The 17,488-nt window shown below is 47.3% G+C and overlaps 1 protein-coding gene across 1 annotated transcript in view; it reads right to left on the bottom strand.

The window, feature by feature from the left end:
• The window catches only part of NGEF (neuronal guanine nucleotide exchange factor), a 39,382-nt gene extending 23,055 nt beyond the window's left edge, over positions 1-16,327 (bottom strand). Inside the window, exons 1-4 of the mRNA XM_075509175.1 lie at positions 16,060-16,327; positions 12,481-12,595; positions 2,115-2,303; positions 1,881-1,996 (exon numbers count right to left, since the gene is read on the bottom strand). Of these exons, the coding sequence (XP_075365290.1) occupies positions 1,881-1,996; positions 2,115-2,303; positions 12,481-12,595; positions 16,060-16,327 (688 nt within the window). The remainder of the gene's footprint in view (positions 1-1,880; positions 1,997-2,114; positions 2,304-12,480; positions 12,596-16,059) is intronic.
• Between the last annotated feature and the right edge of the window lie 1,161 nt (positions 16,328-17,488).

The raw sequence follows: 17,488 nt of genomic DNA, 5'->3' as shown, positions 1-17,488 counted from the left end.
TTCCCTTTGTGTTTATTCCATTTAATTTTGCTGTCACAGTCTCCCTTCCCAGCTCTCTCAAAAACTGGGAGGGGAATTGAAAAACTAGTTACTAATTGTGGAAAATGCTCGCCTCAGAGAGTTCGCAGTGCTCTTAAAGTAAATGTTATTACATTGAAAGCTATGTAAAATCTCAGGAGGTCCAGAGACGTTTTCTCTGAAATTCTCTGCTCCAGTTTCAGGCAAAAAGTCCATTAATGCCTCAAAGGCAGGAGGGAGGGAAGGGAGCGAGCGTGCTCCAGCCATTTGAAATGACCTCTCTGTTGGGGATTAGCATAGCATCTCTGGTTGTGTCAAAACCCTGTCTCCTCCATCAAGGTGCAACAGACCTACTTGCAGTTACACTGACATGTGCAGAGCTATCGCACGGCTTCCCTCTGATATACAGCACATAAAAATATATATGAATATAGCAACTGGGTTGCTTTGAAGTCCTGCTGGTTTTAGTATTTTTATCATGCCTCTTAGCGGCACAGTCACAGTAAACTGACAACGTATTGACACATCTGCCTTGGGAGATTAGCGCCTGCAAGGCCAAAAGCAAGTAACAGATCTGGCAACATCTATGCAAATTGTTCACCACTTTCCTCCAGAAGGCCCCAAACTCGGCTGTTTTGTCTGACAGACGCTGGCAGGCTGCTGGTTTCACACCAGCCTCTTTCCCCAGCACTGTCCCATCAGGCGCTCCAAGAATCAGCGCCGCCTGCCACAGCCTGACACCAAACTGCAGCCACTCTCCTCTCCCAGAGACAGCATGAGAAGCCTCCTGGTTCCTGCCAGGGAGGTTCGCCTTGCTGCTCATCGCAGTTATGTATCTGATTTTCCCATGCAAAGTGCTAAATTCCTGCCCTCTAGATTCAAGCATCTTGGAGATTCATTTCCTGAAATTGAACAGAAATGTTTAAAAATGAAGCTTCTGCATTCCCACCATTAACCCCCATCCTGAGGCAGGTTTTACTTTGCAGTTGCCCAGATCTCTCTAAGGAATTTCACAATTCAGATGTGGGAAACCAAGAAACAAGCTGTGAAGGTCCCCTCCGCATGCCACAAAAAAAAAACCCAAAAAACAAAAAACAACCACAAGAGCAAAAGCATAACAGTCCTCTCCTCCACAGCCACCCAGATAACCTCAACTCTGCCTTTACAGAGACCACAAATGATAAAATAACTTACTCCTCCCTCGCAAACGCTAGGCCAGTGGCTGTTACAAATACACGCTGACCCCGGTGCATACAGCTAACGTCCAGCAGGATAGCTGACCCAGTACTTTAGCCTCACGCCTTTTTGAGTACGCAAAATGAGATTTCAGGAGGAAGTTGGCTGTAGCCTTAACGATTAACTGCTTCATAATTACAAGAAGTAACCATTATTTATGAATGAAGGTAAAGCTGCTCAGCGACACCATTAAATCTCCTGCTAGGCAGCATGCAAACCTGATGCCCCTAAAGACAGCAAAAAGTCACTGCTACGGCCATGGTTATTATGTTTTACACCAACGGCGAGAGGTTTTCCCAGCGAGGCCAGAGTTGGGTTCCCACAACACAACCCCCTTACCCTTGCCTGAGGCTTCCATAAGCGGCCATGTACCGCTTGGGTTTACATCTGGGTTTCATTCGCTAAACGCTGCTGGTCTGGGGGGTTTCGGGGGACGGGAGGCGGCGGCTTGGCTCGGGTGAGGGGCCCGGCCCGCCGCGGCGGCACCTCTAGGGGCTGCTGTGCTGCCGCGGGTGCGGGGAACGGGAGAGCGGCGAAGTTGTGGGAGAGCGCGGCCGCCGGACACCCCGGCCGGATGCCCCCGCCGGGACCGCGGGGGAGGACGGAGGCGGGGGACGGCTCCTTACCGATGTGCTCGATGAGGTTCCTCCAGGAGTCGGCCGTCATGGGGTGGGCGGGCGGCGGCGCCTCGGCCGTGGCGGTGGCGGTGGCGGGGCTCTCCTCAGCGGCCGCGGGGGGCTCCCTGCGTGTGGGAGGTGCAGGCACCCTCAGCCGCGGCGGCGGCGGGGCGGCGGCGGGACCCCCCCCTCCGCCCCCGGGCGCGGCCCCTCGCACCCCCCAGTAGCCACCCCGCCGCTCACCTGCCGGGCTGTCCCGCCGAGCCGTCCTGGTCGAGGGCGCAGGCGGCGCTGAGTGCCGCGGCCAGCAGCTCCATGGCCGGCGGCGGCAGGCGGCTGCCGAGCAGCTCCGGCGGCGGCAGCGGCGGCAGCGGCGCGGGGCTGGGGGAGCCCGGGCGGTTGCCACGGTAACGGGGGTAGGAAGGCAGCAGCCTGCGCGGGAGGGAGAGGGGAGCTGCGGCCGCCCCCGGGGCGCCCCCGCAGCCCCCCGAGACCCTCTGAGCCCCCAAACCCCCTCAGAGCCTCTCCTCGGGCACCCCCACAGGCGTCCCCATGGGCTCTCCCCCCAAAATCTCTAGACACCCCCCTCAAATCCTCTCAGAGCCTCCCCTCAGACCCCCTGCCAGGCCTCCCCAGGGGCTCTCCACCCAAAAAACCGTCAGACCCTTCCCAAACCTCCTCAGAACCCCTTCGGGCTCTCCCCCCAAAATCGCCACAGAGCCCCTTCAGAGCCTCCCCTCAGACCCCCCTCAGGCATCCCCACAGATTCTCCCCACAGAGACCCCTCAAAATCCCCTCAGAGCCTCCCCTCGGGCTCCCACGAGCCCCCTAGCCCCTCGCAGCCCCTGTCCGTGCTCCCAGATCTCATCCGAGGCCCCACAGAGCCCTGCCAAACCCCCACGGAGCCCTCTCAGCCTTCCCCAAATCCCTCCCGAGACCCCTCAGAGCCCGTTAGAGTTCCCTAACCCTGCTCCCTCAGAGCCCCCCACAGCCCCTTCGCTCCCTCAGAGCCCCCCACAGCCCCTTCGGAGCCCCCCAAACTCAGCCCTCAGAGCTCCCACCCGACCCCCGAGTCCCTCCACAGCCCCTCGAAGCCCCCCTGCAGACCCTCTCAGAGCCTCCAAAATCCTTTCGGAACCCCCACAGACCCCTCAGGTCCATCCCCCCCCGCCAAAATCCCCTCTCAGAGTCCCTGACCCCCTGCAGCCACCCACCCGGTGCCCGGCACCCCTGCCCGCAGAGACCTCCTCAGCCCCCCAGCTCCCCTCCAGCGCTCCAACGCAGGTCCCTCCTCTGCCGGGAGGCTGACTCCCTCCTCCCCAAGGGCCCCCCCAAAAGGCAGGAATCCCTGCCCCAGGGGCCCCCCACCTTCACAGGCACCCCTACCTCCATCCCCCCTGCTCTCCTGCAGAGAGACTCCTTCCTCAGATGCACGGAAGCCCCTTCTCCATCCCCTCCCTCCCTCCCCAGCAAGGCACCCTCCCCCAGCAAGCACCCCCACACCCCATCCCACCCCATGCACCAGCCCGAGCCCCAGCCCCTCTCCTCCATGCACAGCCACCCCACAGCGGGAGCGGGGTCCTGCCCTGGCACTGACCTCTCCTCCCTCAGACCTGGGGCATAGCGCTGCCCCCCATCCCCTGCACCTCTCTGCCTATGTGCGGCTGGTGCTGGCTTTGAGGGAGAAAAGGGGGTGGGAGAGGGGGGCTCTCCTGAACTGCTTCCAGATCTGGTGCATATGGTGCATTTCTTCTCCGGGAATGAAACCCTGAGATGGAGGAATGTAACTGGGAAACTCAGCCTAATCCCTCCTGCCGGGAACTGCACCCCTGATTACCCCACAGGATTGACCGCTATCCTCCTCTCCTCCTCCGGCAGGGCTTTGCACCCGTTCGGTCATTTCCCCCGTCTCCCCTTCCTCAGCATCGCTACTTCCATAAGGATATATTGTCTCGTTTAGGCAGTAAGTATCTCAGTACTCAATGATCTATATCTGTCTTCGTTCAGGTAATTGTTTTTCCGCCTCAGGGATAAATCCTCTTGAGCTCCAGAGTACGGTTACACCCTCGGATCGGTTCGAGTGCTTGCGGACAGGTTGGGTGCAGCTCTTCCCTACACGTTAGTAACCCCCAGCAAAAAAACGTCATCTGCACCACATTGCAATTGAGGAGTTAACAGTCAGAAAACGCTCAGCTATTCCTCGCATTCGCTTTCTCCCCGTTGCATAAATAACTGTGTTTTTTTCTGTATGTGATAACGTAATTTATGCAACAACATAAAATCCATGTGTTGGTCTGTATGTGTAAAATGGTTTCCTTTTTATCATTTTTATATTGTATTTGCTAAATGATACATCAGGATAGCTTCCAGTCAGCACATGAGACAGACATTCAGAAACACTCCCTCAGCTTATGTGAACTAGATCTCGATCTCGCACACTGGAGAGCTCGGTCCTTAAGTCATTAAGAGGCAGAATGGGAAAGAAAAACAGCTGGAAATGTCAGTGGAGGAGTTTGAGGACTCAGAGAAGACTGTCAGTCCAGTCCAAGTCCAGTCCTGGACAGGGAGGTCGGAAGGACCAGACAACGGATAGGAAAAATTAGGGTGAGGGTGAGAGCTGGAGCCTGTTTTGCACTTAGAGAGGAGGAGGGGGACAGGCTGACAGCTGGGGCTGTAGAGAGGGAGATTGTCATGGGGTAGATGGTCAGTATGGTATGAAAGTGGGTTATCAGCCATGAAACACCAGGGCTAGGGGGTTTGGGGAGACACGTGAGTGAGGGGGCAGCCAAAACCTTGTAGAAGAGATAAAGCGGCAGAGACTATCTGAAGCTCTGGCTAATGACTGATGTTTTGGTGGCTTGCTGCCAGGGCAAGTATATTGTCAAGGGTTTTAGTAAGTGGGTGGGATGCTAAAAAGCTGCTTTCTTAGAAAAGGGGAGGGAGGACAGTAACTGTACTGACCCTCTTTGTTATCGTGAGTTCTGGAAAAGCAGGGATGCTGTTTACTATTTTCTAAAGGGAAGGACCAAGGACTAGGGGAGTTCTCCCTAGTATGCAAAGCGAAGTCAGTGCATAAGCTCTTACTGACACTGCTAGAGTGAATACGTATCTGAATATAACTTTTGGGTGTATCTACTAAAACAAAAAATCTTTCAGAAATATGCATTAAGAGTTTAACAGATTCTAACCCCCCACATTGCTTCACTCCCAAGGGTTAAATCTGTTGCAAATTGAAATTTCTTTTTAGAAAAAGCGTCTGGGTCATCGTATGAAAAACATTAACAAATAGAAAGCATCTTTTCAGGATCCCATAACTGTCTGGTAATTTGATCCTGCCTGTCTTCCTTTTTCCTTCAAATTTTCCAAAATAATTTCACTTTTGGTCTGAGATGAAAACCTGAAAAATGTCACTGGAAGTAATAATGATAATAAAAACGTTGGAAGCTAGGAAGCGGTGAGAACACCAGCTGAGGGTGAAGTGCCCCCTGTGGCCATGGGAGGCCACAGCTTGTCTTTTCGTGTCTCAGAGATCTGTTCCACTGTGTAGCAATGACTAATAGTTTACTTTCCCTTCCTTTAGAACTTTTTTCTTTTTTAATTGTAATTGGGTCTTCCAAAACTGTTGCTCTTTCTTCATTGCCAGGCTTATGCTCATACTTCATGTTGACATACAGAGAACGTCCGTAAACCCAACAAGTGCCTGAGAAATACTTTTTCTCCCAAGTGAGGTGACAGAGTGTTCCCAGAGCTCTGGGACCACAGTAAAAAATGGTATATAGCAAGAAGGAAATATTTTTGTTCTGCAAAAGTTGTCGAGGTTTTCCAAAGCTTGCTTTTCTGTTTGGGGACAAAACAGAGAGCTTTCCAAGGTTGTCATGAAAAATGAAAGCAGGCAAACAAGCGATTCTCTCACAGCGGTCTGGTGGCTGGGATGTTCGTGCTGGGTGTGGGGGATCCAGGTCAGAGTCACAGCTGTGTCATTCCCTCACATCCCACATGTTACTGCCCGTTCCAGGGCGGATCAGTCTCTCCTCCCAGAGCTGCTCTGCTTTCTCTGGTCACTGGGAAAGGTGCTTGAACCTGGTGAATGCCTTATTCACCAGATACCACTTTAGGTCAGTCAATACTGGACTATTTCTGCTAAATAGAATAGCTCCAGCATAGCTGCCTCTCTGTTCCTACTTCCACAGCTGTTAGGACTTTGTGTGCAGTTTAAGCTGACCTAGCTGCTCAGTTCCCCTTTTCACTTGACTCCCTGAGGCAGATTTCTACCTTCACTTTTATGCCAGCACTCACGCTCATCTCATTCTTGGTGAGCAGGTTTGGGCAGCTAAACTGGTGGAAAATGATTCATTTTTTTTGTAGAACTAGCTTTGTGTGTGTCTGGATTGTCTCACTACAGGATGAGCTCAATGCAAGTGCCAGCACAGCGGAGGTGGCAGACATGCAGATGGATGGCAGGACCATGGCAGTGCCACCTTGGTTTATTTTACACTGCTGTGGAACTGCAGGCTCAGGCAGAAGTTCCCACTCCACCTAATCTTAACCATCTGGGTAGGAGTTTGGAGGAGGTTTTCCTTTCTCTCTCACTGTATCAACAATGAATTTGATCCGGAGCCTATAAAGCTTCCCCCCAAATCATCAAAATCAGTAAAATCTCATGATGACAAATCAATTTTCTGACCAAAACCCCTGTATTTCATCTGAAAATTCCCTGTCAGTTGTAGGGGGAAAGAAAGAATCTGACTACTAGAACAACATACATTAAAGCAATTAGTTAAAAATCCTACCCCAGCACCACACAAGCGGTGCTGCATGCCCTGTTCTCTTCCTGGTGACAGAAGTCATGCAACGCCCTGACAGACCAAAGCCCAGTTTTGACTCAAGAATTCTTAGGATCCCCAGGCACACAGGCACTGAAAATGACCCTCATGGCCATCATTAGATGGCCATGCTCTGGTGACATGGAGCATGACCATGGTTCAGCTCCCTGTGGGCAAAGGAGAGGAGGTTTGAGCTTGCAAAAAGGAGTTGTTCATGTGGTTGCAGACTGTTCCCAGCTTCACTGTACTGCTATTGGGAAAGATTTTAAACGTTGGCTGACCTGGTCCATGGTTGCATTTAAAATGTGATAATTGGTGTGAGTTTATAATTAGTTTATTACAATTATCTCATTTAAGTTATGTTTGTGGGATGAATTTCCAATCTTGGCCTGTATTTTCAGGTGCTAGTAATTTTGAAAAATGATTAATCATATTAATTAAGATTTCTTATGTTCATCTAAACTCAAAAGCAATCCTTAGAATAAAGCTGTGCAAAGAGCTTGTTTTCAAATGACGCTGAAATGCTTTTTTTTTAATGTTCTGTTATAGCAGTTTTTAGAAATTAGACCTCCTCTTCCAGAAACTAAAAAGAGAAGAGGCAGTCCAGCAGATCTTATTCATGAAAAATTCCCCAAACCCTTCTAGTCAGTGGGAGTTTCACACCAAGAAAGGCCACAAGATGAGGTAAGAAGCGCTGTTTTAATCTGAGCTAACCAAATTTGTGGAGAAGTGTGAAGTTAGTAATAGATTTGAATAATGTTATACCTAGTCAAGGATATTTTCATACTTCAGGTTCATTCAGGTTCTCTCTGTTCACGTGTGGTTTTTAGCAGTGTTTTTGACAATGGGTGTGTCTGTGCAATTTTTATTCCTGGTTTTTGACTTTTTAGTGGGAGATAAGTAGAACTCCTCATCCCTAATATTTTTAGAACCTAAAGGCCAAGAGCACATCTGTTCTCCTGAACCTCCTTAAGCTTTCATCAAAATACCTTAATTATATCTGTTTGGGCTGGCAGCCTTACCAATAACTAAAAATGTTCAGAACTTCCTATTATGAGATCCTTACCTTTAGATGCTTCTAACCTTTTGATGCTCATAATCATCAGGGTTACATTTTTACTTACTGACCATCTGCCATAGACACGTTATTTTTTATGTATTAAAAACAATTAACAATTTCTTAGGCTTAGGAAGATATTGGATCCCTCTTAAAGGAAAACAGAAAACCTGCTGTTCTATCCTTTGAGCAACTTTGGTTTCTGTTGAAATACCAGTTGAAATTTGGGGTTTGCCAGGGCTTCATCTTTGCCACACTTAGGAAAATCCATAGAAATTACAGGCCCTTTTCCACTCTCTGCAATACACACAAACTTTAGACTTAGATTTTAGCATCTAAAATCCCTGAGCTGCTGCCCATGGAGAGAACGTGTGTCCTGCTCAGGGCTGACAGAAACATTTCTGATATTGCAGCTGTAAAAACTGCCTGGTCCAGTTCTAGGTGCTGTGAATAAAGGCTGTTTCTGCTGTATCCTCAGTGATCCTTGTGCTGGGTCCAGGCAGGACAATGAGAAAACTACTTGACTGAAAAACAGAGGAAGCAAGACTCAAACATGGAGAGGGAGGGGCTGTCTTCTAGGCCAGGAGACTGTTTCGAAGAGAGGAACTCACCCACAGCTGGGTGCTTCAGGAAATCATCAGTTGGAAAAGGCTGTAAAATGTAGCCCTGGAGCGAGGAGGAGGGGTGGGACACTAAGATTGTATGAGGAGCCAAGGGGTGAAGAGCCTGGGGAACGGCAGGATACTGAGATATGAGCCGCAGGAGGGAAGAGATAGGAATAATGTGTCTGGGAAACAGTACGCTGAGGAAATCGTGTGGGGAATTACAAGTTGAAGCTGATAGAAAAAGAGTGAAACAGAGATTATTTGAGGGTATGTCCAGATGAAGCAGATCAGATTGGGAGAACTGGAGGGCAAAGCCTAGACCTTGCCGGGTAATGAAACCATGACTGGGCTGAAAAACCTGACAAGCAGAGACTGGGTGGAATAGGTAGGCAGACTGGGATTGGGATCCCCATTGGCTGCATGCTGGAAGGGTACTTAATTAGAATTGCATATGTTATTGCTTACTATTCTGTATGATCCTGTGAAATATGACATTTTGACATTTTAATACCTACAGTGGCTATTTTTACTGAAAATTTATTAGTTTTTAAAATTCTTCTCCCTGCAACTACTGTTGCTCTTAGACTTTTTAAGATTCAGATTGTACAGAAAGAGGGATGGGAAAAATTATTTATCTATCTATTTGTCTGTCTGTCTGTCTCTAAAAGACAAAATACAAAGGTTTGGTCAACACGTGTTTGCACCAGCTGTTCCTGACTTCACCACTTGCAAATCGAAGCACCATTGGCAGCATAGAGAAGAGGTGACTATAAGAAATTTATTTCTTAAGTAGAAAGAAACTGCTCGAGTGTGGTATAGGACCTTTTGCAATACAGGTCCCAGTCTCTCTAGAGGCCTTCCCCAGCTTTTCTGGTTAAATCAGGCTATAAAAGCAGTGCCCTCTGCTGCCCAGGACAAATAGTGCTGTGCTACGGGATCTAACCCAAATCCACACAAGCATCCTTCAGAGTGCTACGCTATTTTACATGCATAGTGTTTCTTTCTAATACACGTGTTCACAAGAATTCAAACAAGGTAGATTCCCTCTTGCTGCTGAAGGTGGCTATTTGTATTCACTGTTGTAGTACTTCTATTCTTTGAGCTTAGATCAAATGTAATCACATGATTTTTAGATCATCCTCATTTCTCTGAATTGGAGGTTTCATAACCAGCCTAAAGAAATCGTTTGCTCTGCACTGGTAGACCGATGACCTCGCAGTGACCTTTGCAACATGAAATGTCACACCAAGTTTCTCTTCCACTGTATCTATTGGCCCATAATAAAGACATATCATTTTTGGAATCTGACTCGGTGGGAAATGGTAGGTACATAATACAGTCATGCTGCTAAAACATCTGTATTGTATTAGAAATGAAGAGAAGTCAACATCCTATTAGCTGGTAATACAGGGTAGACACTGATTAGTGAATCTCCTTTCTAGGGTTTGAAATGACCAATTTGCTGGTCTCTGTGGAGCTGCTTTCAGCTGAGGCTGACAGTTGTGGATGGACACCCTGGGTGGATATTTTTCTGTGATGGCTTTCTATAATCTCAGTCTGCACAACTGCTGCCACTCTGAAGCTGGAAGGACTGATCACAGTGGGGAAGAGCAGCTTTTGTTAAGTTCAGTTCCTTCCAGGTCTTTGACTCTGGTTACTCTGAAAAACAGAAGTTGTGCTAGAAGCTCAGCACTGAAATGTTTAGGACAAGTCAGCCGAGTTGTCGGGAAGCGGCTCGTCATGCAAGGGGTTTGGATCTTTGTACTATGTGGGAGACTGGGAGGGAGCCACGTGATCTTGTAGAGAACTCTAGAGTGCTTAGGGGGAGCTGGGGATTGCATAGAAGAAAGGTCATGGGAAAAAAATCATTTGAGAATAGTTAGGCATAAAAATGCTCTTAAGAAGTATCTTATGGAGGGCGTATGGCAGATTTTGGAACACTAGCAATAATGTTTGAGGTCATCTTGTTTTCAGACATCAATGTTCTGAGATCAATGAACTCCTCTACTATTCTGAGAGCTTTCAATGACTCATAGATTCAAGTCACTGGTAGGTTTGAAGGAGCCTACGGTGCTTTTCCTTAATCGGAGTATTAAAGAATAGATCCCATCTGAGTACAATTCAGATAATTATTCCTTTTCCTGAGCCGTTTATTACGTTCCCCAGTTGTGTTTACTTCTTGTCCTAAATTATGTAGCACGGCTATTATGTGAAGTGACATCGCTATCTGTGAAGAACACATTTGTGTCAGACTCGCTGGTTATCTTCATGCAAGGAGGAAGGATTGTGCCTGCCCAGGCCTAGCATTTATATAGTTGCTGTAGGATGCTGCTGAATGTGAAGAAATGCAGCCCTGATGCCCCACCTGCCCTCAGGACTGTGGGGGTTCATTCCTGAGAACTCCATGGACCTTCTCAGTGCTGGTCAGAGCTGCCTATACTGTCCTTTCTGCAGAACTGCTAGCTTCTGCTTTCAGAAGAACTCTTAGCTGATAGGTACCAGTTTTGTTCTTTTGGGGAGAGGTTAAATGCATTTCTTGAGACCAGAGATAATATTTTAGATGCCTTATTTTCACAATGGCCTCTTTTCCCCATAGAAGGGGGAGAATAGTGATTATTGCAAATAATGGCAATATCCTTAGGCTCCTGTAGGCTTTGCACAATGCAGATTTCTAGTGGTTCTCTTATAAATTACAGCCGATCTTTTGGAGAAGGGAAGAGGGGTACATGGGCTCAGTTTGAGCTGGAACTCTGGTCTCATTCTCTGCCAAATTTCTCTGCTCAGTTGCCAAGGACGATGCCACTCAGCAGCATTGCCTGCTTTTTGCAGACACATGACTTAGAACCTGTACTGACCTGTCAAGCTCCGTGCGCAGCAGCATCTTTGACAAAACTGACTCCCAGCACAGGCTCATTGTTTCCAGCTCCAGGGAGAATCGGAATTTGCATGTTTCAGAGCTGCCTAAGTGGCAGTGTCAGGATGTCAGAGCCTGACAGTGATGATTATTCCACAAGGAGAGGAAGACAGGTTTGACATCGCAGCAGATTCTAACTGTCTAGTTTCATATGCTCGGTTTAATGCCAAAGGGCAATCAATTTTAGCCAGGGCAATTAATTTATTTAAACCCAACTTGGCAGTTTGGCTAAATTTTTTTTACTGGAGCCCTCTCCGTAAGGAAAGGTGCCTGGAAAGGTACTATGCATTACACCAACACAGCTGGGCTCAGTAATTAGGACCACACAGTGCAGTATAATGCATGCACCTTTAGAGGGCAAGTATTTAGGCCTTTCACCTTGATCTTCCACAGCACAAGTACGGACTATCTTAGTTATACACACAAGAGATGAGGAGCTGGAGAGGGAGTTTGGGAGAATACCTCACTCACATATTAGAAAATGTAAGGCTAGGTAACTGCTCCTCTCTCTGCCTGGCTGCAGTGGCAAGAGAGCAGGGGTGAGGGTAAATTTATGGGATGTATGTAAATTTATGGGTTGTGGGATCAGGGCTTTTTGCTGGACCTAGGTCATTGAGGGATTTAAGCCAAAAAGGGCTACCTCACTGAAAGCATCTGTTGCCTATACGTTCTTCAAAGTAAACAGCAAACAGAAGGTCAGAATACTTTAGAAAACATCTTTGTAGCTACTTCCTCAGCTATAAAATCCTGTTTTCTATGTGGGGTTGTATAACAGGCTTCAGGAGAGCCCTCTGGGAATGCTGAGAATGGGATCACCCTTATGTTGGGATGTTCTGTAAGGAAATGCCTGCAGGCTGTCCTTACTCTCTCAACGAGCTGCTTAAGGCAGTCTGCCTGCTTTGCTTAGACCACTGGGTGATCCTGCATCACATTCCCCTTTTTTCAATCTTCCCCACTGCCTTCTTGTTCCCTCCCTTCTCCTTCACTGTCTCCTTCAAACTCATAAGACCCTTTATACCATGCTGCTAGTACTATGCAATATATATCGAGACTGAAAACAGCACTTACAAGTCGGGGTGAGAAGGCATGGATCAGCACCTATAGGTTAGTTCAGCTGTCCTTCCCAAAACAAGCATTCTTGCTCTGACACCACTCTGCCTATATTCTTCGGCGGAGGCATGGTGAATACCTTGCGTGTGCACTTCCTTACCTTTGGATCCATAGTTCATCTAACGTTGTCTTATCAGAGTTTACTGGAGATGGCGATCCCTTATGAGATAAAACGTTCAGAGGCTCTTTGACAGGCTCGTTGTTTTTGAGTGAACCTGCAACATAACAGAAAGCCAAGAGGGTGTTAAAACAGTCATTTTCTTAAGGGTCATCTTTACTTTTACTGTAGGTAGTGGTTTGCTTGCACCAAAGGCAACAGGAAGACCACATACACAAAGACGGCTATATTTTAGCTTGGATTTTCAACAAGATTGAAGTGTCATCAGCTTGCTATAGTGCAAGATTGTACAGCCTTTGTCACAGCTGCAAAAGCAATCGAGAAAAGGTGAAGGTAGCTATAAGGCATCAGTCCTTATGTATGCGAGTAGCACTCTCATCACTGAAAACTGGGTCCCAACATTAGTGATTTTCCGTGCAATTTTTTAAGAAGAAAAGGTTTTGCTGTGTGTGCTTGTGCATGCCATTATTCGGTTTCCCAAGTCAGGGCTTCATTACTGCTCTGCTTTCAGGCACACAGTAGATGTTCAGTTTACTGGATAAATCAAGGCTAGATTTGGGTGAGACAGGAGCTTTACTTTTAATTGCTTCTCCAATTTCCCTCAGATGAACCTCTGATCCTTTCACAGGGAGCCAAAGTTGTGTTAAGTCCATGGCTTACTACTGCAGTACTTGGCAGGAGAGGATGCATCTCACTTTTCAAATGAAACCTCCTGTTGCTTGAGGCCTGTTGATAAATGGCCTTGTTGTTTTTTATTAGAAATATTTTAGTCTAAGTCATAATTCTGTTTGCATTTCAAACTGGTGACAGCACAGGCAGGTCAATGCTCTGACTGAAGCTGGTTTCTGATGCACCCTTTTAATCAATGCTATGGATTTTCAGAGGGAAAGGGTGAAATCCAGACTTTTAAAACTCCCTAAAACAGTGCCGAGGCCTTATGAAATGCTAGTTTGAGTTATTCTCTCTGCCTTTTGAATAGTTTAAACATTTTATCGTTCTGTCAGAGGAGATTGCTTACAAAAACAAACTCTTTTTCCAGTTAAAGGAAAGCTTCTATTATGTTTTACAGCTCCTAGGCTATAAGCCAAAGCTAGGCTGGTGCAAAGAGTGCCTATATAAAAGCCTTTCTCTCTGCTGGATTTACCTTCTTTTACATTATTTTTCTTGTTCTCATTTCTTGAGTCTTTATTTTTCCCATTTTGTATCCTACTCTGTATTTTTCCCTGTATCTTTCCATCTCTTCCTTTCTTCTTTCCTTCCCCTCTCCTCCCCCCCCGCCCCGTCATTCCTTAAGCAAAATGAGAACAGGTTAACATTTGAGCTTGAGTCAGACTCTTGGATAGCTGCTGTTCAAATGGGTTTGAAGTCAAGATAAAAGAGCTCACCCATCCCTTGCTTCCATGCACGTCAGCAAATGCTGTCAGAAGAAGTTCCTGCTACAAATAAGGCTGGTGTAGAAGCACCCGCTGTCCAGTTTCGGGGAGAGGGGATGGAATCAGTGGAGTAGAGGGAGAGGGTAGAAGAGCTGCTTACACAATCCTAGCTGAATTTAAAAGCTGTAGCTCTGAGCTGGACTTGCTACAGTCATACTGGAGAAAGAGCTATTGCTCCTAGCCCAGGTCCTGCTGTACGGACTGGAGAAAAAAAATGCTCTTCCCAGTGTGTCCTGCTGAACAATTGCAGATATGGAAGAAAAAGCCCTGTTTGGAACAGATCCTGTTTCAGCAGTGGTAACACAGAGAGGGGGGTGTGGGAGGGAAGCGCAGGTCAGCTTCTGTGGATGCTCTAATGAGCTGCTAAGAGAGAAGCCCTTCTTTTAGCTTGTCCTTCCTCAATGACACTGGCTAGACAGGAGGGGTGTCCTCCTGTGCTGTTGTCCTGATGCCGTGACACTGCGGATGTATGAAGAAGGTGCGTCCTTCTGTGCTGGTCCTGCTGCAGTAGCAGGAGCAGGTAACAGGGGAGAGGGCTTCCTCAGCAGCGGTCTGGATGCTGTGACGCTCGGGGAGCCAGAGAGAGGGCGAGTCTCTTCTGTGCTTGCTCTGCAGCAGCGCTCTGGGAAGGCGGTGAGAGGACGGCTCTGCTCTGGTCCTGCTGCTGCACTGGCAGGGTGGAGAGAGCAGCTCTGCTCTGGCATAGGCGACGCTCAGTTTACCCACAAACCTCATTGACAACAGTAGCAGAATATTAAACAGGAGCTCTTTTGCTCTACTGCTGTCTGCTTGGAAACTTGGAGAAGGGAGGGAACTTTCCTTCTGTCCCTGCCATAGGGTTGAATGGGCCTTTATACTGCTGAAATAGGATGTCTCCCTTGCGAGGCAGGCAGGAGACACCTATTTTCCTGGGGACATTTCCCAGACCTCCTCTATTTTGGGGTGGAGGATGTCTGTTCTTTGTTTTCTTAGAGAACTTGGTCTGCTTTCAGGGGCTGAAGCGGTGTGCTTTACTACTGCATAACAAAGCAATAGCTTTCAGTGGCTTGCATAGCACTCAGACATCAGGAGTAGTGTTGTATCATTTTGACTCCTGCAGCTAGCCAAAGTTCAGAGTCCAGCACATTGTTTCTGTTAGATTATAATCTGAAGGTATTTTCGCTGTGATTCCTTTTATTTACAAGCAGTTATAAAACTGAGTCTCTCTGAACACCTGGGGGATGAAGCAAAGAGCGTTTTCTGTGCTCACAGTTCCAGGTCTCTCTCGTTTAGCGTTTAGATTAAAACCACTTCCAGTTGTTTTCTTGCAGCCCTGTTTCCAGTGCTTCTGAGTGTGTTGCAATAGCTCCTTTCCTGGCTCTCTCTCCAGCTTCTCATATCTTTCTCTTGTTTCTTTCACAGACAGCTGCTCAGACAAGGTGCCAGCTCAGTGAAAGCCTAGCCTTGCAGTCATGCTCTGTACTGTTCATACTCAGAGAAAGCCAACTCGTTCCATTTCTACTGCAGCCATGACTGAGTGCATGTATATTCTGGATGGTGTTCCTGTTATTTCAGCCTCCTCGTTCAAAGGGAGCTTAGCTGTTTCTTACAGCTGTATTCAGTGCAAGGTGGCAGCAACTGCATTTTCAGAGAAGTCTTGCTCCCCTCTCATAAAGGCCCATTGCAATTTCCACAGGCTTGGTCCCTAAATGTACTGCTCTGGTTTTGCTGACTTTTGCTGTTTCCTCTATACGCTGCTCAGCTTGCCATACAGTTACTTGTATAGATCTCACTACTTTTGAATATGTCCTTCCTGTATGCTAAAGTTCCTACTTCATTGACAGCTTCATGTCTTTCTCTGTTTAAATTATGTTTCTCTTAGAGAGCAGTGAGGTGGCAGAGCAGAGTCCCACATTTGTTTAGATTCTCTGCCATGAAGCATGTTTAAACATCCAGCCATTTTGCATTTCCAAGCTGAGCAAAGGATGGCACCCCTCTGCCAGCTGTGCCATAGGGCAGGGGTGTTCTGTAACGTGCTGACCACTGAGCTGCTTTCTACCTTCCCTGTCCCTTTTCTAATCTCATTGGCTTCTTTAGTTCCTAATCTCACTGGAAAAGGAAGCATAATGCTGTTTGGGTCAGTACCCACCTGTAGCATGCCCCACGTGCATTGCCTCTCTTGAAGTCTTTCTTTTCTCTCTTCTCGGCAGCCTCATGGACCGGTAGTACCTGGAATTTCTTTGAATGGCAATGTAATGTGTGTGCGAGTCCCTCTCGTGGGTCACCGGGTTAGCACCTTCTGACTCATCCTCACCTTCAGAGACTGAACCTGACTCTCTCAGTACCCGCTGAGAAAGTCCCTGCCAGAGCCCACCGGCGGAGAGCCTGTGGGTGGCTTCCCTCCCGTGCCCATCCATGGCTTCCAGATCTTGTCTCTATGGCAACTGAGAGGATGGATCAGCAGCAGAGCAGCAGAAGACAGGTAGCCTCCACAACTCCATCAGCTTTACCTGAATTAGAGCTGGAGATGGACAAACAAAACAGGAAAAGAGAGGACAAAGTTCTGGTTAGTTCTGAGGCTGTAGTGCATCGTCTGTTTAGGATAAGGGGGACTTCCCAGGATTTTTTGTCTGAGATCATGCTGAGATCATCACCTTACAAGCCTCATCCTAACAAACTGAACATTGCTTTGACGTGCTCGTGGTTATCCTGCCATGACACATTGTAGTGCTACAGATGTTACTGGAAAAATGTCGTATTTGGTCAGTTGATGACCACTCCCTTTTGTCACTTGTGAGCAGTAGATTACTAGTTGATTTAGAGTGGATATAGGTAAAGGCCATGTCCTTGTTTTTGAGGGTGAAAATGTTAGGGAATAGAAAGTAAAAGCTGAAGAGAAAGCTCTGTTAATCTGTCTATCATCTGTGTGCTTCTCCCTGTAATAAAAGAATTAATGCCTTTTACAGGGCTTGGTGCCTTCTAACACTAACAACACTCACTCCTGTAGTGCAGGTAAGTGAAGAAAAATCCATAACTGTCGAGAAGTGAAGGTAGAAGAGACAAGATTATGTAGCAATGGAGAGCACAGACTTGATTTTGTTTCCCAGAGTTGCCTTCAAGTGCCAGTATACCCCCTCAGTGACACGGGGACTTCAGCACAGGGGTCCCGCTGCTCTGTGTGTCAGTACATGGACTATGCCAGTACTCCCAAGCGTTTTTAGGAGGCAAATCACTACAACAGCAAAACAGCAGTTGATCCTTCAGCCTTTGCAAGATGGGGTAAAACGTGAACTGATTACTTAAGCATTCGCTGCTGGCTTTCTCTTGTTGAATTCTTACAGCTGTCAAAGCCTTTCTAAGTACATAACGTGATTTTGTGACTGATGAGGCTATCATGAATAGTAGAAAGAGATGCTGTATAGGAAATGTGAATATAAAATCAACAGTTCGCTGAAAGAAGGGCATAAAATAGTGCTATGTATTAGTCATTAGATGCTGTTTTGAGAAGTTATATGTATCACTGGTTTGTTACATTACTGTGTATCCAATATACAAGATATTCTACAAGGTAAGTGTCT

Source organism: Mycteria americana, chromosome 7, assembly GCF_035582795.1.
Source record: "Mycteria americana isolate JAX WOST 10 ecotype Jacksonville Zoo and Gardens chromosome 7, USCA_MyAme_1.0, whole genome shotgun sequence".
NCBI lineage: Eukaryota > Metazoa > Chordata > Aves > Ciconiiformes > Ciconiidae > Mycteria > Mycteria americana.
Note: the sequence above shows the minus strand (reverse complement) of the source record. Positions and strands in the feature narration are given on the sequence as shown.